The sequence below is a fragment of the Acanthaster planci genome, unplaced genomic scaffold (genome assembly GCF_054643075.1).
Source record: "Acanthaster planci isolate LZ-2023a unplaced genomic scaffold, COTS_SCS Contig97, whole genome shotgun sequence".
Lineage (NCBI taxonomy): Eukaryota > Metazoa > Echinodermata > Asteroidea > Valvatida > Acanthasteridae > Acanthaster > Acanthaster planci.
The window spans coordinates 1-24,788 of NW_028257719.1; the positions used below are offsets into that span (position 1 = coordinate 1).

General features: G+C 41.9%; 3 protein-coding genes across 5 annotated transcripts; 1 reads left to right on the forward strand and 2 right to left on the reverse strand.

Moving 5' to 3' along the window:
• Positions 1–31: 31 nt before the first annotated feature.
• Positions 32–15,022, reverse strand: LOC147795258 (cilia- and flagella-associated protein 90-like). Of its 2 annotated transcripts, none has more exons than XM_087132139.1 (3): positions 14,922–15,022; positions 6,367–6,483; positions 32–536 (listed from the first exon to the last, which is right to left on the reverse strand). In XM_087132139.1, exons 1-3 carry the CDS (start codon positions 14,985–14,987, stop codon positions 507–509), a joined length of 213 nt encoding a protein of 70 aa, XP_086988265.1. In that variant the 5' UTR covers positions 14,988–15,022; the 3' UTR covers positions 32–506. The 2 variants fall into 2 exon arrangements, with proteins under 2 accessions (XP_086988265.1, XP_086988263.1); XM_087132137.1 differs by lacking the exon at positions 14,922–15,022 and adding an exon at positions 11,983–12,336 and having other exon boundaries at positions 251–536.
• LOC147795259 (monocarboxylate transporter 13-like) lies at positions 12,511–18,466 on the forward strand. 2 transcript variants are annotated; one of them, XM_087132136.1, is made up of 5 exons: positions 12,511–12,902; positions 13,230–13,423; positions 14,109–14,249; positions 14,978–15,787; positions 16,408–18,466. In XM_087132136.1, the coding sequence occupies exons 2-5, from the start codon at positions 13,237–13,239 to the stop codon at positions 16,605–16,607; spliced, it is 1,338 nt and encodes a 445-aa protein (XP_086988262.1). In that variant the 5' UTR covers positions 12,511–12,902; positions 13,230–13,236; the 3' UTR covers positions 16,608–18,466. The 2 variants fall into 2 exon arrangements, with proteins under 2 accessions (XP_086988262.1, XP_086988261.1); XM_087132135.1 differs by having other exon boundaries at positions 12,511–13,423.
• A 5,032-nt stretch (positions 18,467–23,498) lies between these two features.
• On the reverse strand, positions 23,499–24,788 carry LOC110975610 (alpha-2A adrenergic receptor-like). Its single transcript, XM_022228208.2, has one exon. It carries the CDS (start codon positions 24,786–24,788, stop codon positions 23,499–23,501), a length of 1,290 nt encoding a protein of 429 aa, XP_022083900.2.

Sequence of the window (24,788 nt, forward strand, 5' to 3'; positions counted from 1 at the left end):
TAGGATACAACACTTTCCCACTACGGTAAGTATACATTGTCACATCCAGAAGGGTCACACCCGGTACATGTCTCTATCCCCCCCTCCCCTTGTGGAGGATGCCGTGTCATTTCCATGGTTTTTCCTTTGCTGCTAACCAGTAAACCCCTATTCAGTTAATTTAGACGAAACTTGCCACTAATATATGGTCTGATCATACATGTTAAGGTTCAACTCCATTTGGAAGGACCCCACCCCTTGGATAGCTAGCTCTCAACCCCCTCCCCCCCATTTTTGATCAATGCTGGATCCATAACTGGTATAATAGGCAATGATGGGGAGTCTGGTGGGTGTAGCGGCATTTTCCTCGTCTTTCACCTCTTTGACCCAGGTCCAAGTCTCATCTACATGTACATGTAGGTCAGCATGTGGATTGGGTTTTCAGTCCCTGCGCCTGACTCCGTGGGTTTTACCTGGACTATTCATCCAGGGTTTTCCTCCCACCTCTAAGACTGAACATTGTCTTATCACTTCATCCTGTCATCAGCACTAATAGGCTGTTGGACGAAAAGATATAAATAGATAAATAAAGAAATAAATTACAGAGGAGAACTTAAAACAAAGCACTAGCCACTTAAGACAGGGGAAATTTATTATGTTTTTCCTCTCTGTGCACTCGCTTAAAATAGGGCAGCCACAGAGTAATCAAATACTGGTATTTCCGAATTCCTTGTGGCCCCCTTTAATGGCGGAGGGCATTGCATTGGGTTTTGTGTGGAGAAACTGTCAAAGAACATTTACTTTATACAAAGTCATTGCAATTGGCAAGGGCCACAGCAAATGACTTGTGATAATGCGTTAAGAGTCATAACCGTGATCTCTGCATTCTCAGCTAAAAACTGAGCTAACAAAGGAACACCCAGCTCTTTTATGTACATGTACACGTTTCATTACCCTTCACTGATGGGGGAATCGTATCACACCTAAATTTATATACATCTATGAATTATTTAGGATTCAACTAGAATCATTAATCTTATCTGTCTGACAAAGAGGCTGCCACTGAGCTCAACACATGACCCATAAAGGATTTCACATTGGAAAAAAAAACCATTTTTTAGTTTCATTTTGAATTGAAGAGAATGAATAATTTGTGATGCTGTGCAGACAGGAGCATACATTAAGCATTGAGAAACTGCCTAGCTGACAAATTGGTATCCTGAAATTCTACCAAATAAAATGAGTTTCTTCAGCCCTCGTGCATTAGTATAGCCAGATGTTTACAATTGGATAAAGCTTCGCATTAATTCAGTAATGCATGGGATGTTGATCTAAAAGAGATTCAGGGAATGCAATGTTTCACTGTTTCATTCACACAGTACAACTTGGTATACATGGTACATGTATTACGCTGAGCTGAATAGTAACACATTTTCAATCTGTTTCTGTCATTTTCTCTTTTTTTAACTTTCAAGAATCATGTACATTGTACTGTACAAGCTGTGATTAAGTGTTTCTGCCAAAGAATGTAAAGAACACTACCGGTACTTTCAAGTTTCTGCATTAGTCTTACAACCCTCTGCAGTCCTGGAATGATGAAACGTGTACAAATTTCTACCAAGTTTCTGTATGTATGGAGAAAGATTGATCCAGTGTATAAATGTACAACCACAGTTTGCTACACACCACAGAAAATATGGCATTATGTTTCCCCTTGTACATGTACCAGTGGCGTAGCCAAAGAGGGGGCCCTGGAGGGGCACATGCCCCCCTACAAATTCTCAGTGTCCCCCCCCCCCGAAGAAACAAAAACCGGATGAATGGATATTGAACACGGCTAACAAAAGCTTACCCCAAAAACCACATCACTGAAAGCTGGTGCCCCCCCTAAGATGCTGGAACCTCCTTTGTACCCCCTCCCCCCAATAAAATCCTAGCTACGTCATTGCCTTGTGAATGCATTGAGCATACATGAGCAGATCCAGAAGGGGCACACCTACTCGTAGTGCGTGTCCCTCCCCCTTGTGAATGCATTGAGCATACATGAGCAGATCCAGAAGGGGCACACCTACTCGTAGTGCGTGTCCCTCCCCCTTGTGAATGCATTGAGCATACATGAGCAGATCCAGAAGGGACACACCTACTCGTAGTGCGTGTCCCTCCCCCTTGTGAATGCATTGAGCATACATGAGCAGATCCAGAAGGGGCACACCTACTCGTAGTGCGTGTCCCTCCCCCTTGTGAATGCATTGAGCATACATGAGCAGATCCAGAAGGGGCACACCTACTCGTAGTGCGTGTCCCTCCCCCTTGTGAATGCATTGAGCATACATGAGCAGATCCAGAAGGGGCACACCTACTCGTAGTGCGTGTCCCTCCCCCTTGTGAATGCATTGAGCATACATGAGCAGATCCAGAAGGGGCACACCTACTCGTAGTGCATGTCCCTCCCCCTTGTGAATGCATTGAGCATACATGAGCAGATCCAGAAGGGGCACACCTACTCGTAGTGCGTGTCCCTCCCCTCCCTCCTCCCTCATTTTTTTTTGGGGGGGGATTAAAGACACCAGTGCTTTTTCCTTTCCTGTAAATTTGTTTTGCTGCCAACAATTAAACTGTTAGTTTAAAGGCATAAAATATCATTAAAATATGGAGTGATCATCCGTGTATGTGGAGGGACCCCCTTGGAAATGTCAGTCCCACCCCACTTTTTTATCAATGCTGGATCCACCACTTGTATAGGCACTTATTACAAATTTAAACAAAGCACTGGCCACTGAGGACAAGGGGAATCTTCTGTTATGTTTGCCCCCTCTGTGCATCTGTCCTCTGTGGTAAAGTAAAATGTGTACATTTGTGTAATGTGTAAAATGTGCCAGGTTTCTACACTGTGGAACTGACATGCAGCCGCACTTTAAAAGGTCCAGCTGGAACCACTTAAAATGGCAATCATTTTGACGGTCACTGTGGCACATAATGATGCTAAGGTGGTTTGCTAATGGATGATGATGGATCGGATAATATCCGCTGCATCCAAAGCAAGACAGATACATGAATGCAGCCGTCATCAACAGGCAGCTACATGTACATGTAGGTGAATATTATCAGTGTTCCCACAAGGAAATATTTCTGCGGAAATACCAGTATGCTATTCTCTTGAAATCATGATCTTTTGTTATGAACAAATCATCAACTGCATTGAAGCCTTTATCGTCATCCAAGTTTAATATGTACTGTGTGCAGATCGACTGTTCAGCGGACGGAGTAAACACTGTGTTGTGATTGCCACACATGTACCAGCATGTATGAAGAATCGACAGAGGAACCAACATTTTCACAAGAATTTTTTCAAATGAAACAACCATTTGGTTCTCATAATGTGGGGATGATGTTATCATGAACTGGCTCCATACAACCAAGTACTTTTGTCACCATATTCCCCTTGAGGGTAGTGGAATAGATCTATCGGTACCTCTTCAGTGACAGATTTTCGAGTGTGAACAGCATATACATGTATTATTCACTGCATCCATGCTAAGTACATTGTACATGTACATCTGAAAATCAGAAGGTATTTCAACTACCGTAGAATGCCACTATAAGGAATATGATGGGGTCCACACAAAAATAATTTTGTAGAGAGGTCATTTGCTATAGCAATTTTCAGCCACAGATGCACCCCTCTGAACTCTGGCCCATTCAGATGTATGGATCATAATGAAAGGAATCCTAAGCTTGCTCTATGTTGCACCCGCCCCACAAATTTCAATACACCACCAACACACACACACTTACCTTACATACCTAGTGTGGATATTCCTTTCTTTTCGTGCAGTTAAGAAAACTTGGTGAAAATACTTGTTTTTCTTGAACTGGGAAAACACAATTTCCAACTGGCTTTTTGTACAAGGTTTCCTTGACTATTCCTCATCCTTTTATGACAGATGAACCCTACCCAAAATGCCTCTTTGTTCTTTTTCAGGGAAAAGGAAACGTCCTGTGGACGTGTGTAAGTCCACAGAACGTCTTCCTTTCCTGCATCGTGTGGACATCTTTTGTTCACAAGCCCACACTAGGTACATGTACATGTATATGTAAGGTTAGCGTACCCATGTACAGTGTACACACACACAAAAGTTGAAAATCAAAAGATTGAAACTATAGTACTACACTTTGTTAACTAAATACATGTATGTTCATCTCCTTTTAGATTTCACCTTTCGGATAAGCCTTCCCAGAAGCAGAATCACATCATTTAATCAAGTTTTCCTTGAGTCATTGCCTAAAAATTGCATGAAAAATGCAGTACAGTTTGAATTACGTACATGTAGATCCTACGGCCAAAATGGCACTTTAGAGTGTAGCTGCAATGAATTTTTATCCTGTATAAATTTTCTGCGTACTCTTCTTCGTTGTATTAAAACTCTTACACACTCCTACATGTGTACTTGGTTAAATGCACTGAAAAGTGCATGTTTTTAAACAGTTAAAATTATCCATGCAACTGACGGCACTGTCGCTGTGAAATCATCTACATGTAGGGAAGACATGGTTAGTGCATACATGTATTGGTAGGTATTTCTATTCAAATTGTGAACCGAGAATTTACCTACTGGAAACATTTCTGAGAGAAGGATTGATGTTTTTTTAAGTTAGCACAATGAAATGCAAGGCTAGCATTAAAATGATGGAAACAAGCATTTTTTGAAGATACATGTACATGGATGTACATCTATTAATTGAAGATTTCTGCAAGTTTCAAAACAAATGCGGCTTTATCTGCACATTTACATGTATTTTCTGTTTTGGCAGTTTGGTGATTTCTTAGGTCAAATCTCCCGGCTTTGTAGCAATTATCATGTAATATTTTCTGCGCCAGAGTTGCAAGTGTTGATAACCGGTACATGTACAGTACATGTATATAAATGAACATGTACAGTGTATGTGTTTGGCCGCTGGTCTATGTGGCCGCCTGTGCAAACGTACAGACTGCACCACGTGCATGGTGGATGTTCGTTGTAAGATATTCCTCAACTTTTGAGATATGCAGTCCATATGTTTCCTTTATTTAAAGCAAATTTCTAATTGTCTATCCAAGGGGGATATTCGGTATGCCCAAATGTTTGGTACAGCAGTGTTCATGAAAGCAACGTTCCACTGTAGGCCTATGTTTATTGATATTTTGTTCATTGAAAAACTTCCCCTTTTTTTCAATACCCTCAAAAACTTGGTGTTTCACAGGATGGTACTTCACAATTGTTCAACTTTTTCCCAAAACCTGCAAAACATCAATCTAACAAATGCTTTAAAAATTGGGACGGCGTCAAAAAGAAATTTCTCTTGGGCAGGCTGGGGAGTGCTGAGCCCATTGTGGAGTCCAGTCACGTGTGCAAGTCCTTTTACTAGTCCTGACACAAGCACACAGATGTATACGGGCAAAGAATTGTTTCCATCACAATTCATTTGAACAGCTTGTGACTTGGCTTAGCGACTGGATGGCTGGCCCATAATGATGGGCTTGTGGTGGATTTACAGGAACCTGTGATAAACTCAGCTACAGCAGGCCCACGAGGAAGGCATGGAGACAGTGTCCCTCTAGGGACAGTGTCCCTCTCTGTCTGTCTAGGAGCTCATCTAGAAACATGTCTTCAATACATGAAGTACACACTCCATTTTCTGGCCTGGAAACCCCAGATTCATTGTTACTTTTATATCTACATTCAAACATCTAATGCAGTCATTCCATGTCATTTTTGAGCAGTCATTTGTTAAAAAAGTTAATTCATATTCAAATAGTCCTTTCTTTCAAATTCTTTAGAAGCCTGAGAAGAGGTTCATTTTCGACAAACATCAATCCATTTCAACATACTTCCATTTCAATTTGTATCTTTGGCATATCTTGCCGTCTGATTCCTACAATGTATTTGCATTTATCAAAGAGGATATTCTGTAGAAGGATACAAGAACAACCCTTCTTTTCATGTTAAAACCAGTAAATCTTCTCATTTTGCCGTTGGCGTATGCTTTCTGATTTACATAACCATTACCATTTGTTGACATTTGGAACTTCTAACTTGAGACCTCGTTGGTCAATGCACACATTATGCAAGGTGATCGTGCTATCTCCAAACACATTTTTGAATGGCCGAGTCCGAATTTCTTGGCGGTCTCTTTGTTCATGACATCAAAACCGTGTTACAAATGTACAAGTTTCTCTGATCAAATATCTTGTCAAATTGTCGGTTGCATTTTAATATTTTTGAACTGTGGAAACAGCCATCACTGATAGAAATTTTAAAACGAATACGCTGATCTTAAAACTCTGATGCTTAACATGTTTAGTTTCTTTTTGGACCTCATTTAATGCACCAGGTTAAATCTAATTACCTCATCATTGACGGTTAATCCCTTGGATTTGGCGTGTTCTCTGTCACATCGATGTAACTTGTTGTTATACCCCTCTTGCTTGTGAAACAATCTGTCATAGGTTGAATGCGGTCCCGACTGACAAATGAAAATAGAGTTCACTGAAATTAGCTTGCACTCTTTCAACTCAGCAATCTGCATTACAGTGGATTGTCAGTAAAAGATGTTCAGAGAGAGGAATCGCAGGTAATGCACCTTTTAATTATCTGACCACAGAAATGTCACAATCAACATTTCCATGGGTGTTTTGATTACACACTCAGGAAAAAAATTCTTGTTAGACAAACCTACGACGGAGCATTGAAGAATGGATTTATCTCTAGCTCTGGGCGTCAACCCGCATTTGTTTTTTTCCGCGAAAAATTTGAAACGGTGCTCATTTAAATACTAAGTGCAGGCACGCTGTGAAGCAACCCTATGAGAATGGTCTGAAAATTCTAAGTGTTTTCTAAGCGAATATTTGAAATTATTCACCCTTTGATTTGACTCTTTAGGACATATTATTGCTTGTAGATGGCTAATAGTTCATTGCAGGCAAAAGCTTAGCGGCATCCATGTGTAATTCTTCCCAAATTGCCAAAAATTTGCCAACAATACATGTACATTACAATAAAAACGATAGGGTTGTGCTTGTTCCAGTTACAAAAATAAGGTGGTATCAACTTCTGGTTTGAAGGTACATGTATCACAGAACTGTGATACCACTCATTGTAGTTAATGAGATACCAGTTACATCTGGAAGCAAAAGATTGTAACTTGATGCAATCAATTCAATAACGACATCATACTCATACGCACATCTTGGGATCAGGTTTATATTCATACCAAGTTTCAAGTTGCTTCTACTTCAATGAGTTTTAATTTTGCATGACAGATTCTTGACAGTTAAAGGCAGTGTTGGAGTACTTGTACTCGAGTACAACTTGAGTATGCAAGAGTACTCGGCCCATACTCGATTATCGGTACTCAAAAATTAATTGTACTTGGCCCATACTCAATCCTTTGTACTTGGATTTTGGGGGTACATGACCCTTAGTTATATCATAGATCTATTGGTACTTGACCCAAGTACTCTAGAAAAAAATTCAAGTACTTCACTTTTATGGCTAGCATTTTCAGGTGCTTGGTGATGGGCGAAGATTGCATTGCTCAACCTTGAACACATGTACAACTCAACACAACACAGCAGTTTCACTCTGTAGTCTGTAACACATAGGGCCAACAGAATGCTTACCGTGCCCGGGGTACAAGAAACTTTCTAGTTGTCTAGTTTCTGCCTCCACAGCTTGTACTATAGGAAATCGTGGTGTTGATATGAGCCAAGCTTGAGCTCTGTGAGTATCGTATCTTTTTCCCATGATGCACGCACATGGACTGACAATTCAGTTTTATTGCACTTTTTCATAGCTTTTCTACAAAAGAATATGTTCACAATTTCTAATTATTATAAAGTGAGCTTATGAGGATCATTGAGAATTCAGCAAGAAAGGGCAAAAAAAAAACCCAAGCTGTCACCGTCATTGAATGCAAAAAGAGAATATCGGAGAAGAGTGGGACAACATGCACAAATGTAAAAAACGTCACAGTGTTGACTACTCGGTAAAGGCAGTTGTTGCACAGTGTGTTTGTTTTAAGTTATACATGTACAGAAACGGCAGAAACCGCCCTTCCGTTGAGGAAGATGTTTACAGGAACATCAAATCAACTGTAATTGATTCTTTGAAAGCTGACTGAATACTCCTCAGGATCTTGAAGAGCTTGCCAAGTGTTCTAAAACTACAATACCGACCGGTACATGTAGAAAGCATCTTCAATCAATATGCCCTTAAAGTCTAAAACAGTTACAGTTAGGCCTCAACGGCCTCGGTTTGATCAAGAAATTAAGTCAACAGTGAGGCAGCATAGAAAGGCGGAAAAAAGTGGCGGCATACTTATAAGGTTTGTGATCTAATACAAGATTCAAAGAAATAAGGTCACCTCCCTAATGAGAAAAGCCTGTTGCAATTTTCACCAAGAATTCATTGACAGTAAGAGTTCCAATCAAGTGAAGTTATTCAGAATATCAAAAAGCTACTGAAGCATACCAATGATGTTCCTTTCCCACTGTACGCCAATAAATTATCTCTTGCTAATGACATGGGTAGCTTCTTTGGTAAGAAAATAGCTAATATCCATGTTAGACTTGATAATTTAGCATTAGCCACAACAAACAGAACTTCTCATTCAGCACCTGAATCACCGTTGTCTTGTAGCATTCTGTTTGACCAATTTCAACCACTAACTGCATGTACATGTAGGTGACAAGTAGAACAATTTCTGAAATCCACACAGAAATCATGTGAACTGGATCCAATACCTACTACGCTGGTGAGTGACTGCCTTGATGTGTTGCTTCCAGTTATTACAAGAATTTCCAACTCTTCCTTAGAATCCAAAATGTTTCCAAGGGACAGGAAAGAAGCTTTGGTCCGTCCCTTGCTAAAGAAAGATAACCTCACTCCGATTTTAAAAAATTATTGACCTAGTAGTACTCTACAATTCATTTCTAAATTGACAGAGTGCACCATGTGTAATCAACTTTGTGCTAACCTTCTCTGTTTCCAGAATTTCAATCATCTTACAGGAAGTACTTTAGCACCGAGACGGCTCTCCTAAAGGTCAGAAATGATATACTGCTGAAAATGAACCCTCAGCAGGTCATTTTAAGCACTTGTTCTTTTGGACTTAAGTGCGGCCTTTGATGCAGTTAATCACACCATCTTATTGCAGTGTTTAGATTCCAAAGTTGTCATCTATATGTACAGGTACGGCAAAGCTCTGGCCTGGTTTTCATCTTATTTATCTGAGGGGAGCCAACGTATTTCTGTTCAAGGTACTCTGTCAGAGAAATTTGATCTAAACTGTGGTGTCCTCAAGGGTCTTGTTTAGGGCCATTTTTGTTCACTGTTTATGCTTCTAGACTGTTTGACATCATGGAAGACCATTTGCCTGACATTCATTGTAATGCAAACGACACACAGTTGCAATCAATGTTTTTGATTACAAATCTGTAAAATGCACCTTTGTGCCTCAGTAAACCTTATTTTCAACTTTGGTTTCACTATTTCAAAGGGTATTCTAATGCCTTTTTGCTCTTTATGCTGATGATCATTTCCATATTCATGAGAAAAACTGTGATGTCATCTCAGGAAAGACTCAATGTTACATACTGTAGGTTTGTGCACAAAAAGTCCTGCTCTTTTGCAGATTTTTCTGGACTAAGTTTTTTCTTCTTTGCTGATTAATCGTTGTTTATGTACATAGCAATTGGAAACCAATTGGATGTTGCATGACATCAGGAATTTGGGATCATGGTTTGACTCAGAAATGACAATGGACACCCATATCGCTAGGGCTTGTTCTGCTGCATCTTTCCGCCTTCACAATATTAAGCACATCAGTAAATTTCTCTCTCACGATTCTCTTTCTGTGTTAATTCACGCATTCATGACCAGCTGTCTAGACTACTGTATCAGTCTTTTGTATGGTTTGCCAACAGCACAGATAATGAGATTACAGCGAGTCCAAAATGCTGTGCAGCTAGACTTCTTACGAATACACCCAAGTTTCAACACATCACACCAATACTGCATCACTTTCACTGGTTACCTGTTTTGTATAGGATTAACTTTAAAATCATTTTATTACATACTGTACAAAGCCATTTATGGTCTTGCTAGTAGATATTTAGAGGATCTTGTCATTATGAAGAAGAAAGTCTAGATATCATCTCAGGTCAGTAAAGAACTGCCCTTTGGTAAGTTATCCTAGTGGTAAAATGTTAGCCACACTTGGTGACAGGGCATTCGCAATGGCTGCTCCTAAGTTATGGAAAGCCTTGCCATGGCACATACTGTACATGTACATATTGTACGGAGCAAACAGAGCCTTGCTGTTTTCAAAAGTAAAGTTAAAACTTGTCTTCATAATGATGCATTTGCACAATGACGTTTCACTGCAAGATATTTGATTTTTATCAGTTTTATCCAGTGCGTTTAGTATTTTTACATGTAGTTTTAATTTACATGTGGGTTTAGCTATGATTTCCTAATTTTAGTGTCGCTGTGTCAAGTAATTAACTCTACAGCGCAGGTAGGGTTAGCGGCATCTGTCCCCTTGAAAGATTGAAACATCACTGATGCCAGCAGGGTTAGGTCTAGGTAAAAATTTTCCTTCTGGTGGAGGGACAGACGTACCGGTAGGCCTATCCCAATACTGCTGTTTGGGTGCTAGCGTGGTGACATTCATTCATACTTAAATATCCATTAATTTCTTTATGTTGTATCTGTACTGCATTTTTGATCATTTTTATGGAAAACGGCACATTATAAATTATCAATCATTATTACTATGTACAGTAGATATATTCACTCATTTCATTTGTTTATACTTGTACACTGCACAAGTATATGGACTAAGACTTGGACTCGGACTTTGCAAAGTTCCCAGCCTTGAATGTAAATGCATTCGGTGCCTTGGACTTGGACTCATCACTAGGAGTAATTGCAGAATAACCTGCCACTCTAAAAAAAAACAACCCTGGAATGACTGGTTACGTGGGTACGAGGTGAAAACTCCTTGAGAAGAGTGTGATACTTTGACCCGTGCCTGGCTATGAGGGTGATTATGCCAGGTGGCCGTTGGCAGGATATTCTGCCATTGAGCTTTTCAGGTTATAGCCAAGTAATTCTGGCCCAGCCTAGCTATTCCATTGCAACTAGGCCAATGGGGCAGCACGAACATCCGGGAGTTTCACAACATTGCGGGTAGCAACCACAAGTATCACACCAATGAAACTTCTGCAACAAGCGCGTGTGTACATACTGATCAAAGAAAAGACTGCATAACCCAATCCTCGGGCTGGCTCAGTTGTGTGTACGTCGCCATGGTCACTGTTTTCGCCGGCACATGTGCCTGTCATTTTGCGAGAATCCCGGATGTCCGTGTTGCCCCATATACAGTGATGATATCCCAATAAGCCAATTTCCCATTCCATCGCCATGTTGATTTTAGTGCCCCTGACCGAGTAAGTGAACGATGCTTGAGGGGAACAAATTGTCGCAAGCATTCATTCGCCAAACATTACACAACGTTGTCATGAACTTGTTCCCCTCAGTTATGCCTAAGTCTTCTGAGATTGCGCAGAAGGCTTACACTATTTATAGGGCACTGTGTAGTCCAAGTAACTAGGACTCCATTAATCGCTTCTTAACATTTGGACATGGTCGGCGATAGAAGAGTCCTCGGGTTCTAGGCCTACATGTAGTTAGGGCCTACCATGGTTAGGCCTATGCAGGGTAGCGTTGTTGAAGTTGAACAGAAGCAGAATTATCCCTGACATTGACAAAAATATGTATAAAGTGACCCTAAATAGTGTGGAAAAGGCTCAGAAACGCTTGCAGCACGCTAAAAATAACTAGACTGAGGTGGACCATGGAGGTAGACACTCCATGATTAGACCATTAGACCCAGGTTGTAAGGTTCACCATGACAAATCGTGCTTGCTGATTGTGAAAACGTCACTGTCGAACTGTTTACCTTCTGTTTACTATTGAACACTGAGTGCTCCTTCGGATCGTCTTGTACTGTCGGTACGTAACTAAACGCTGATTTTGCTGCTATTGGTTCACCGTTGTCCATAAGACCAGGGTGACGATTAAGATCACCTCCCTGTTCGTTCAGCCTTTCTAAAACTGCGGTAACAACGTTCATTTTGAGCCTAATTTGTGAGAAAATGTGCCCACTCAGCTCAGACCACGAATGAGTACATGTACACATACGGATTATGTGGCTGGTTCTCTCCCAGGCCTATAGTAGGTTTGACATGTAAACCTGAGTACCAGCGATTACTGCGGCGCCTATAGCCGGCCGGCCCAGGCCTCCATCGACGTGTTGTGTACTGTGAGGGCGTGGCGTAACTAGGGAAGGATACTTTGTACTGAATATTTAACAGCAATCAATTACGCGTCCAATAAGCTTTCGCAGAAACGTTCCCAAGGCAGGCGCAGCTCACATTCTGCGTATCGTCCAAGAACAGGCCTATCCCTTCCCGTTTCTAACGTTTATATACCCTTTTGCCTCTTATTTTTAATAACCTACTGCTTTATGATTACTGACACAACTGAGCTTCGTTGCAGGGGAAACATCTGACAACAGTCGCAGGCTGTGGTGCGGAGGGACCAATATTCATTGATCCAAGCTGTTGGTTAACCTTCGAAACACCCACACATTCTCCCCAACGACTTTTTAGTTACTTCATGCTCCACTACATTCCACCTGATGCCTTTTTAGTCAAACACTCAGATCACAAATATTCTCCAACTGACGTATAAAAGCTGTTTCCAGTTTATAGGTTCGAGTAGATCGCATCTCTCCAACTGGCACATCAGTCTGTTATTCGCGTATTTGTTGTAGAACCATCCGGTGCGGTTGTTTGGACAAGTTACAGTCCTCACTGGGTGAGTTTTTTGGTAAATCTGTGATTTGATGTCTTGTTGGAGAATATTCATACTCAGTATCGCACCATCTTTAACTTGAACATGTTCCCAAAGAAGTACATATACGAATGTTGAAACGGCACAAAATTTGACTGTATAACAAATTACATGTGTAGATACTATTTTGGCTAGCCACTATTAAATAACTAGCTTTGTATTCCTTTGTCGAATTTCGGTAGCTCTACATTTCCACTTTCAAGTTATTCTTTGTGGAAATTTTTTCAAACGATGGTGGCTTCTTACCAATCAATCCCTTTTTATAAGAGTTCGCCGTGTTCCAAATGATAGCAGGAGTATGGCGCCTAAGGACGGTGTGTGGGGGTGGTTTGTAGTGGGAAGCGCCTTCATGGCTCTCTACATTCGGATGTCGACCACGAAGGTCTTTGCTGTACTCCTCCCAAGCATTCGTGACGATATGCAGCTCGACACCTGGGTCGTCGGCTCACTCATAAGCGTCATGTTGACCCTCTCCGACTTTACAGGTGAGTAGTTTCCGATTTTGCTTGAAGCTGTGAACAATTAAAGCCTAACAGTATCCTTCTAACTTACAAAATACATGTTTACCTAGCTTTTACATGTCACCCAGGGAATGGGCTTGCAGTTGTCGTCGAAATTTTACATACACTTGGACTGAAATTGTTCATTTACAGGTTTTGAGACTGTGCCGATTATATTTAGTGAACCTGAAAATAAAGTATGAAAGTACACTTAGCTGATTGATAAGCTTTAGAAGAGGAATCCCGGTAGTTGACAAGAATAAATAAATCTTGTACACTGTACTAAACACACTTAAAGTGTATACTTCCTACAACAGCTGTACATGAACAAGTAGTGTCGCAGTACAGGGGCAACACTCCACCAGTCCCTCTTTCTTTTCACACTTAGTCTCACCGGGAACCAAAACCTGTAAATTCCACTGCCAGTTGCAGTGCTACTAATAAACTAAACATAATTGCAATGGATTTGTACGCACACGCCCCACGAGGTGAGCTCCCACCAATGGACTGCGTTTGGCATTTCTTGTTCCCGCAAGTTGAGCCTTCTATTTATTGCGGTTCACAAAAAGATTTAGCACAAAATTAGTGCTCTCTCTTAAAAAGTAAAAAGGTTCACTTCTCAGCAAGTGTAACTACGCGTACCACTGTACTGCGGGGCCTCTTCCCACAGGTCTCCCTGCGGCCTGGCTGTGCATAAGGAGCAGTCATCGTTTGGTTGTCATGACTGGTGGCTTGATGGTATGTGTCGGTATCATCTCTTGCTCTTTGGCGATTGGGACGGTCCACCTTCTCCTGTCAGTCATCGTAACAGGTCAGAAAGAGATCTTTTCTTCATCCCTCATCGTTTACGAATTCCATAAGCCTAAAATGTACCCCGAGACATTTTCTCCAATATAGTTTCAATGTATTATTCTATTCCGCGCCGAGCCATCAGTAATGTCTCGTGTCATTTTTGCATAACCTTTTGTGAATATCAGACATACGTTTTGGCAAAACGTCAATTTTTCCGAGACAGGTCAGCCAAAAATGTATACCTTTCCCATTGGTGTCTTCAATACACCTTGATTGGCATGCGTGAGGCCAAGTGACAATTTCAATATAACCATGCTGAAATGAATTGAAATTTCGCAGATGTACTCATAATGAACGTGTTTATATGCGAACCAAGATTTAAAAACAATCTATTGTCGAAAAGTCGAATTCTTAGCAGAAAGAACCCCCCTGCTTTGAAAACGTGCAACTCCTTCAGGGTTGAAACGCCTTCCCCTTTTGGAGCCTTTTTTGTACAAAATTACTGTTGAATTGTTTGAAATCTTGGATCTTCTTTACAATAAATGCACGTGGAGTACCACGGAAAAGGAATTCCTTCATGGAAGTACCGACGGGAAAGGTTTCGCTTGAAGTCCGCCACTGTCCAAAATACATGTCCAAAATACAAGACAATCTCCAAAAAATACAAGACAATTTCCTGTTCATATCCTACCTTTCTCTCAGTGCCTTTCCCTATAATGACTTCAACTTTTTTCCGGTTTGTCTCAGGCATCGGCATGGGTCTGGTTGAAAATCCCCCCCTTGCTATGATCGGCAGCTACTTCCAAGCTCATTATGCCACTGCAACCAGCTTGGCATTGTCATCTTTTCCCCTGGCTGTGGTATCATCTCCCCCTATGGCTCAGCTGCTTCTAGATACCTACGGATGGAGAGGAACTCTTCTGGTATGGGGTGGAACTACCCTTCACATTGTGGCTTGTGGGGCAGTACTTCGGCCTGTTGTAGTCAGCAGCGGCGAGGAAAGGGGGTGCGTGCATACTGCATCAGGTGATGAGGGCCATTCTAGAGATGGAAAAGCCCCGGTTTCCCGGTTACGAAAGTTCATTCAATCAAACCACCTGGGTCTCCTCAAGAACCTGAGTTTCTTCACCGTTGTCAGCGTACTGTGCTGCGAAAGGTTGGTGTTTTCAGGGTGGGTGATATATCTCGTCCCCCACGCCATTCAGGCTGGGTTGTCCCCTTACCAGGCGGTCTCGTTACCCTCTGGTACTGGCGTGGCAAACTTGCTGGGCAAAGCGGTGCAAGGGGTCTTAATGGATTGTAAACTTGTTACCAGTACCACTCTGCTCTTCGCCACTGTTGTCACAGCAGGCTTGAGTCTGATGCTAGACCCACTCAGTGATAGCTTCGCGGCCATGTTTGTATTGGGGGTCACTTACGGTCTAGCAGTCGGCACGTTGTACCCGTTGGGAATGACGGTTCTCAGGGACCTGGTGGGAGACGAGAGGTTCATGATAGCGCTAGGATGGTGTGCTGTTTTTCTTGGAGTGTTTCGATTGCCCATGGGATTCTTTCCAGGTAAGCTATATGTCTTAGCCTTTTTAATACTGACTTAAGCATGTGATAAGCAACAGCTAAATCCACAAAGCAAGCATGACCCAATGTTGAACTGTTCAATAGACCTATTTGACTTCGATCAGTCGTACTTGCTCCAAAGCAAATTGACCAATACATGTACATGTATTTACTTGAACAAAAGTGACAACAAATGACAACAAAGAGTTGACAAAATGCCTTCAACAATCACGTATCTGCTTTTCTACACGTCAAAGGCGAACTTATGTGACTTCAATGGTAGGCCTACCCAAGATTATTTCTTGAAGAGTAAATCAAGGGTGCATTCGAGTAGCTTCTACGAGCAACCCTCAACCGGGATGGCCGTGTGTGCTGTGTGTCAAATGTGAGACTCTGAGGACGAGACTTAAACCAAGTCGAATCCCGGAAGCTGATCGACCCATAGATACTCGACAAAATTCGTTCATTCTGCTTGATGCGCCACTTTTTTTAATCGATTGTCCTTATCACTGCGTCGTCAACGATCGTGAATTACCACCGTATAACGCATATATGTAATTCGCTTTTCTTACTGCTGCATGTACTTTGTGAATCGTGACAGGGATTGTTTCTATCGTTTTTAGGTTGGCTTTATGACGTCAGCGGCAGCTACAATACGTCATTCGTCGTGCTTGGTGCTATCGAATTACTTCCAGTCCCTTTGCTGACGATTGACTTGCTTCGGAGGAGCAGGTGGTGGAGATGCCACACCAACGACCGGAGGGACGATTACGAAAGACTCACTGGGATTTCAAACGGTTCTTTAGAGAAAAGCGACGAATGACAGTGACTCCCATTGCAGTGGCAATTGCAATAGTTGTGATAATGGTAATACATCAACGGAAAACGTGGCAATGTTTCGGAAGTGCATTGTGACGATTTTAACAAACAATGTGAGTGGAAAGAAGTGGAAAGCAGCCCCGACCCCCTTCGTGCTTATCGCACCGCTCTTAAGTTAATAAATCTGACCTAAAATCACTTTTAAGTAACATTTTCATTGTTCACAAGTACCAAGGTATAGAATGTAGTTTTATTCTCTCTCTTTTTCGCTGCTTCACAACAGTACCAGAGAAGGGCAGAAGGGGGTTTGCGACCGTACCCTCCTTCCAACCTTTTGCGACACTATTAAGTGGCGTAATTGTGCGGGGGCGCACAGGGGGCACGTGCCCCCCCCCGCAGATGCGGCCCGTGCCCTTGGGTGCCCCCCCCACCTGTAAAATTGAAATCTGTGAATAATCTCCGTTGAGTTTAAATAGCTATACATCTGTAGTTTAATGTCTTGTGGTGCCCCTTGACAAAAATGTGTGCACCCCCCGGGTACCCTCCTAAGGCCCTATCTACGGTATGTCACCGCTAGCGCTATTAAGTTAATTAGTCTGATCTAAAATCAATTTAAAGTAATTGGTCCTTGATGTAAACGTTTCAAGCTGTCAACAGAAACTGGTTTCATTCTGGTTGCCCACATTCTGATTGAATGTCCCATTGGCCGCATTTGGTGTCGGCGGTACCAACGATCCCTCTGTCTGATCTTGCGAAACTTTAGACTTGAGACCGTGAGGGAGTTTATTCGCAATTTTTTTGATTTGCCGTTATCCAACTTCTGTCTAGTTTAGGCGCAGTAAAAGACTAAGGGCAGAGGTACATTGCACAAGCAAGGTGAACATAAACCTTATAGCCTGAAGTCCCACCGTTAATAGCTTGCACTTACAAAGGGGGCATGTTCGACAAGGGGAAAGAAAGAAGTGAACGAGATAAGGAGCGGGACAAATCAATGGACACTGACTCCGATGTAAATGGGGAAAGCAGAAGAACTTAAAACCACTGAATTCCCTTATCGTTTCTGAGATGCTGGAGATGTGATGAAAAGAGAGACAATGCTTCCTTCAGTCAAAAAGGGGTCATTATTTTCCTTTTCAGGCAAAGTATCAGTTTTCGGGTTTGATCCAATAACAGAGTCGACACATTTTAAGTTTCTTGAAAAACACGTCCATTGAGATTCGCTTTAGGTTCGACGCAATGTTATTCTTGGGTAGAAGTGGTTTTCAGCTAAAATCTCTCGGGATTTTTCCTTGACCATACCGTGGGCGGCTTTCTCAAATTTCCAAATCTGTACCCCACGTTTAATTCCAATGTTGTGACCAGATTCGGTAAACATGACAATTTGATCAGCGCGCACAGTATAAATTAAAAAGGGCATGATTATCAACTTCCGCACCCTAGCCAACACGACAAGACATCTTCTAGCTTGTTTTGCTTCACACCTGTTTCTATTAAATTTGACTTTTTCCTCCGTCCTATCGAAAATTAATTCGTTTCATATCGTAGCTGGCCATGAGATATTCTGATGTCCGATCCGCTTCACTAACAATGAGTATGGTACACAATTTATTTTAAGACGGTGCATGTATACGGTTTCTGTAAAGCCCATTCGAAAGAACCGCATTGTGTTGGCATAATGATGTCAGCTTAATTTTCACTAATATGACACGTGCCCTTTCGTTTCCTTGGTTACATGGATTCATATTCAGTTCCCTCAAACAAGCATTGTGTGGGTCCCTGTATAATTCTTTATACTCAAGATAACGAGCAAACGAATGCAAAAAGAGAAAGGATGTGAGATAATAACACTAGTGTTTACTTTAACACATTGTGGATGAGGTTTGGTTTATTTCAATTTTTCCTCTCAGTCTGTTTCCCTTGAAATACACAGCTGTGTGGTTTACTCAGATAAGAAGTGAAATGTTTATGTTCCAAACCTTAGCCAATCTGGTGGGAAGAATTAAATAATTGATGACAAAACGCGGTTTGGGTGTTTTGTTACGGACGTAGCCGGGTTCCTGCGAGTTCCAACGCCACCTGCTCGCTTCGTTTCAGATTCCCTGTCGCATCCTTCCCCGTCACTTTTTGGTTCTTCCCTAGATTGGCCACGTTTTGGCAACAAAACTTGTAACCGCGTTGGTCATTTGAACTTTGCTTACGGCAGGCACTGCACTGCCATGTGAGTTCCGTTGGGATCTCTGCACAGTGACGACTCCGTGATAAGTACATCACGAATCTCAATCGGCATCGCATTAGTGACATACACAACTGTAGGAGAACCAGATATTAAATCACTCTGTAATTTTCATTAATTGAATGCTTGAAATCTACACATGATTCAATTATCACTCCGAACCGCTGATAGAATTAATAATCGGTTGCCACGCAAGTCACGGCCATCCACACTGAAATGAATTTATCGCATGCCGGATTCGTCAAGTGGTTTTCAGTTTGTTTACCGTATGGAAACACAAATGCTTCTCATCAAAAATTACCTTAACTTTACACGAAACAAATTAACGGAGGAAGATTTAACCACCCGTGCCATCAGTTTAACCCCTAAAGTGAACACACTTTCCTCGGTGTACAACACTGTTCACTTAAAACGTTTTTCCAGATAAAACCAAGTTTGACTTTATTTGAAGTGGAAATGAGCCTGCTCAAGAAGGGAACCTTGTCATATTTTGCGTTAAAATAGTGCGCATCCGGGTTCTGCTAGAGTGATTATAGAGCTTTCTTTTGCCAACATCACAGGAGCACTAGTTGGCAAAACTATGGCCGGCCGTAGGAACAAAAACCCCAAAGAATTGTTCACAAGTTGTTAAAAAACATAACAAATATCAGTGTTGGAGCAAAGGCTTTGAACCTCAAGGCTAAGGCTGATGCCCTGACCCTCAAGGCTGAGGCAAAGGCCTAGGCGTTGCCCTCAAGCCTTAAGTTAAGACTAAGACCAAGGGTTTACCTACAAGGCTAGGGCCAAGGCTCCCAAGTGTAATATTACTACTTCTGTAATACAACTTTGCCCCCGCAAGAATCGCAACCCAGAATTGACATTTATTTTTTCCCAAAATATTTACCAGGGAAATTGTTGCTTGAGTATCGAATTGAAACTTAATATATTATCTCTTAAAAACTGAAGACTTCACTTACATCCAATGAGGCATTGCGGAGAGATTATAAGACTACTACTTTTCTATCCTCAGGGGATCACATCACATCACATCAACTTCACTTTATTTTCCACATGATACAAATATTGTGAAGACAATAGCCTATATGGATGGAGACCCCTAAAAAGCATTGCTTGTCGAGTAGAGGTCCCCAGTAAATAAAACATTGTGTTAGATATAACAAAATATGAATATATGTTTTAATACATATAAGACGCAGCTGTGTTTGCTCCATTTAACACTAACACAAAAGACCATTGAAAATGGCCTACAGGATGAGGATACTGAGCTGAGTAGCGTTGTAATTGAAAATACCTGTGCATGAGCTACAACTGAAATTTTTAGTATAAATAGAAAACACTGTCAGCTTTAATTTGATACCATTTTGGGAGAATGAATGCAACATTTGAGTTGCATTTTGGGGGAGCAAGCTGTATACAATTTATTCTTTATTACAGATTATTATGAAGTCGACACCTCTGTGGTGACAAGTAAAATGAATTCTCTATGACGTGCTCAAGATCAGACCATAGAAGGAAACCCATAATTTGACCTACATTGTAATTAGCAAAATACCTGAGGCAGTATACTTGGAGAGCGATCGGCCATTTTCAACACAGATCAGCTGATGTTCTGTCTACGTGTATTCCACATGCAAGTTAAGAATAATTTCCCTCGCCTTGTGGCCACAAGCACAGTTATAATACATGCATGTAAACTTACTATGACTTTCTTTTGGGCAGCAGCAAAATGTTCTTTCAAACGTTCATACTGTAAATGTACAAGTGAACAAATTTAGGGTGTTTCCTTTCTCCATGGTAAATATGATTATCTTAAATACTGCAGACTTTGCAGCCCCCTCAAAGCTGACCCTGCAGGGTGTACACGTATGTTCGCAGAACAGCACAAATTTCAAGCAACTTTACCCGGAAAATTTATAAAATCAGAGGGCCCTGAAGAGCAAGGCTCTAAATTTACACGAAATCGACCTCTCAAGACTAAGGCCAAGGCTTTTGCCCTCACGCCTTAAGGCTAAGGCCAAGGCCCTAAAATCAAGCCTCAGGGCAGACTTAAGGCCAAGGCTCAGCATCAAAGCACTGCATCAATGACGAATATTTCAGCTAACAGATGATGCGTCCATGTAGACTTTAATTTTGTGGAAGAGCGTTGAACGCGAGAGGAACTCTCTGCCAAGCTTGGCCATCCGTACAGAATACCGATCACTGTAAACAAATGGAAGGTCTATAAAGACGTGCATGGCAAAAAGCCTAATATACTCTTGAGGAACATTATGGAACCGACACGATGCATCCAGTAGTGTAAATTTGCGCTGGGAACAAGGGGATTGGAGATTATGGGGAAGGGGATAGCTTGACCAGCCATAGAAACTTGAGAAGGGGACGACTGACGCCATACTAGGCGGCGATATTCATTCATATGTGTTGTGTTTTACGCTCCTGCTGGACCTTATACGTCAAAACGGCGTATTTGTGGCTTTCAAAAGTTGTTCTCCCTTTTTGAGTGCTATTGAATACATTTCGGTTATTGGGAAGTCCGAACAATTCTTCACATTCCGCCTTCCCCCAATCAAAATGTGGGAGATATATACCCCCCCCCATTCCTCGCGATTTACGCCCATATGATACTCATTCTGTTAATATTACCATTGCATGCGAAATTGAAGCCTACGAGGTCAAAATGGATAATTACAGATTACCTGCAGAAGCATCCCTTACACACAGCCGCTCGACACAAGAAAGAAATCTGCCTCGTGAGCAATTGTATAAAACTGCGCCGTTTGACCCATGGGAGTTGATGACAAATTACCTGCTGCTTTCCGCGTGGCACAAATAATTATGTGAACACTACATCACAGAAATTGTGCTTCAATAAAGCCTGGGGGTTAGCGTATTTTGTTTGATTTGTGAGTTACAAGATGTTTACCATCCTAAAGATATGGAGTTTAAAAAGCTTATTCTAAATTCGCTCTTAACATTAGAAGATAATATTCCTCAAAACCCAAACACACTTCACTCGTTCTCATCGTGCGACAGGCTTGTTGCATTGAAAACCAATGTGGAATATTAATTGCCTGAGATTGATTACAATTATGGAATGCCATGACTCTTGAACGGTAATGCTTTCACTATTCGTTTTTTTTTCATGTGTTGTGGGGGCTAATACATGTTGTTCTTGTTTTCATTCGAAATACTAAATTTGATGTTTCGTTTGTGACTTAAATTAGAAACGTTTATGGCGTACTCTCACGTCACAGGTAAAAAGGATATGATCTGCTGTGTTTGTAAATGTGCGCTCATTAACCAATTAAGCACATGCCTTGATCTCCAAGGGGTCTGTGTATTGCCTGAAGTGCGAAAACAGAGGCGATTCTCGTTGCTCACTAATGGACGCTTCACAAATCAGCCGTCTCATCCATTTTATTTTTTTAATACCAAAGATCCTTTCATTTTGAAACACTTCTTGCCGTAGAAATATTCACAGTAGCAGGCTATTGACTGTGAACGCCATTCACTGCAGAAATGTTGCTCCGGGAAAATAATATCTTGATGCATCAGCTTGTAAAGTTTATCTGTACCGTAGGCCTATATCGCACCTACCATACACCCAAGATGAGATAGGGTCTGAAACCAATTTCCAGAGTTACTGCTAAGTATCACGCCTCCATGTATTTGTACGCGGATACCCAGACCTAGCTCTATCGTCAGTTCAGTCATGTCCTGTGTTATTTGACCACCAACTCTTACACATCAGCATAGGAAAGATGTTAACTCAGGAATCGTGATCGGCATGTTTGAATACATTTTGGTACTGTAACTGAGATACACGCGCATTTAATGTCACATGTTACAAAATAATTTCATACGACCGTGTGTCATTAAAAAGAAACTAATTTAATATTCCCTTTCTTGGTGCCGTGAAATGAAAGCTTAAATTTTTAACTAGAATTATTGTTAATTCCTTGGAATCGCCAAGAATGTATAGATACATGAAAATACGAAGGAGGGAACGAGTGTATCTGAGTGCGGACATAAATTTATAGGGTACCATGTGGAAGTGAAGAAGAATGGTGACGATTGAGAACAAGGACGAACCAAACTAATTAGAATTAACATCTCGATCAGCCCATGCCCATCTGCCAGACATTTAAAAGGATAAAATTTTCAGTTTTGAAGTCATTCTCCAGTTGTAATTAAGTATGTAATTAAGCACGTAACTCAGCAGTAAAAGGTGATCTTTTTTTAACAAAAGCTACGAAATGTCACAGTTCTCATTAAATATGACAAATGTACTGATGCTTTGGGGTGTCTTAAAAGTCTTGAGCTGGTTATGTGGCGTGGCTACTGGCCACAGGTTGATACTCCAGCCCCGAGTTTGACAAAAGGACAATTAATATAGAACTGATGAGTTCCTTCTTGAGAAGAGAAGGTCTTGAAGTGTCTCAATCATGTAAACTGAACCGCCGTTATGCCACAACCAGTTAACTCTAAACGCTTCGGTCTGATAAGAGGATAAGATCTGATTAGAGGATAAGCCATAAAACAGTCCACTACCTCACTGGGAAATATTTACTACAATGTTGGAAATAGATGAGTGAGAAACATTACGCATTTTGTAATAACAGAGGTGTCCAGCATATAATGTACATGTAAATTACTGTGCATGGTTTACGGGGTTCTTCTCAAGCGCCGACGCATCTGATGCCATATCTTGACATACCACTGCCTCAGTTTTCGGTCAGTCAGAGCATAAATGAACGGATTTAAGGCCGAGCTGGTATACACGAGACAACGTAACCAGAGCTGAATCTTTCGGGAGAAGCATATCGGGCAAACGATATGAACGTAGATGTAGTAGACCGCAAACGGAAACCAGCAAACAGTGAAAACCGACACGATGCCGGCCAGCATGATCGCCGGTCGGATGTAGCGAGTCATGTGTCGATCAACGTAACGCTGGTGATCTCGGACTTGAGAGTTTGAGGCTCGGTCCAGCGAGTTTGGTCCCCGTGGCTCCTGACTAAAGCCGTCAAAGGTGGATATCTGCCCCTCCGCTGCGCTACTCGGACCGGGTTTGTCCGTTTGTTCGATGTTGACGTTCGCGTGAGGTCTAAAAGATCTTTTGCTGTTGTCAGACCTAGCTCGGTGATGATTAGCAGTGCTTAAGGACACTGACGGTATCTCTGCTCCTTGGGGCCTGATTGCAGAGACGACAGGAATATCGCTTCCCTGTCCAGTGACTGCAGAAGGTTCCTTTCTAACGGCAGAGGTGGCGCAAGGAGGACCCCGGAATGCCGTCCCGCCAGCTATCTGCCTTCGGCGCTTCAGTTTACGGACCACCCCGATGAAGGTTAGAGTGTTCAAAATAGCCAGGAGTAATCCTGGACTGAAGATGAGGAGTGTGGCGTATAGTGTGCTGAACGGAATATCAGCCTCAGAGGGTACATCCTGGCAATCCGAAGTGGTTTCGTTTATTCGAATATGATGAGGTACACTGATGATCCATATCAAAGCCATGATACCGTGGCCAACGACCGGCAAGAGCCACGTAAGCCCCAGTTCGACTAGCACACGCCTGGATGTGCTTCCTTTGATGTAACTACTGAAATTAAGCCACAAGAGTCGGAATCTGTCCAGACTGATGAGCAAAGTTACCAGCACCCCATTGTTTTCGATCACAACTCTGAAGTAGTCGTAGGCCATACAAGCCTGCCAGCTCAACGGCAAAAGTCCCCGGGCAGCTATCAGCGTGTGCATCGGTAACGGGACCAGGACGGTGCCCAAGTCTGCCACGGCCAGGCCAAGAATGTACACGTGACACTTATGCAGTTTCAGCCAGTCGTTAAACTTCAAGTTGCAGATGGTTGCAACATTTCCGAGGAGAGCCAAGACCAGTACCAGGCCGTAAGCTGTTGCCAGGCCGATGTCTGGTTCGGACACCTCTCCGTTGCCAGCCAT

Bases quoted from the DNA above. Each gene is read 5' to 3' on its own strand.
- LOC147795258 (XM_087132137.1), bottom strand. From the start codon at position 12,222: ATGTGTACATGTACTCATTCGTGGTCTGAGCTGAGTGGGCACATTTTC. The intron at 6,484-11,982 runs GTAAACAGTTCG...TTCATTTGTCAG, and splicing joins TGTTCAATAGTAAACAGAAG to TCGGGACCGCATTCAACCTA. The intron at 537-6,366 runs GTAATTAGATTT...TTCGTCCAACAG, and splicing joins GATTAACCGTCAATGATGAG to CCTATTAGTGCTGATGACAG.
- LOC147795259 (XM_087132135.1), top strand. From the start codon at position 13,237: ATGGCGCCTAAGGACGGTGTGTGGGGGTGGTTTGTAGTGGGAAGCGCC. The intron at 13,424-14,108 runs GTGAGTAGTTTC...CTCTTCCCACAG, and splicing joins GACCCTCTCCGACTTTACAG to GTCTCCCTGCGGCCTGGCTG. The intron at 15,788-16,407 runs GTAAGCTATATG...TATCGTTTTTAG, and splicing joins GCCCATGGGATTCTTTCCAG to GTTGGCTTTATGACGTCAGC.
- LOC110975610 (XM_022228208.2), bottom strand. From the start codon at position 24,788: ATGGCTGGCAACGGAGAGGTGTCCGAACCAGACATCGGCCTGGCAACA.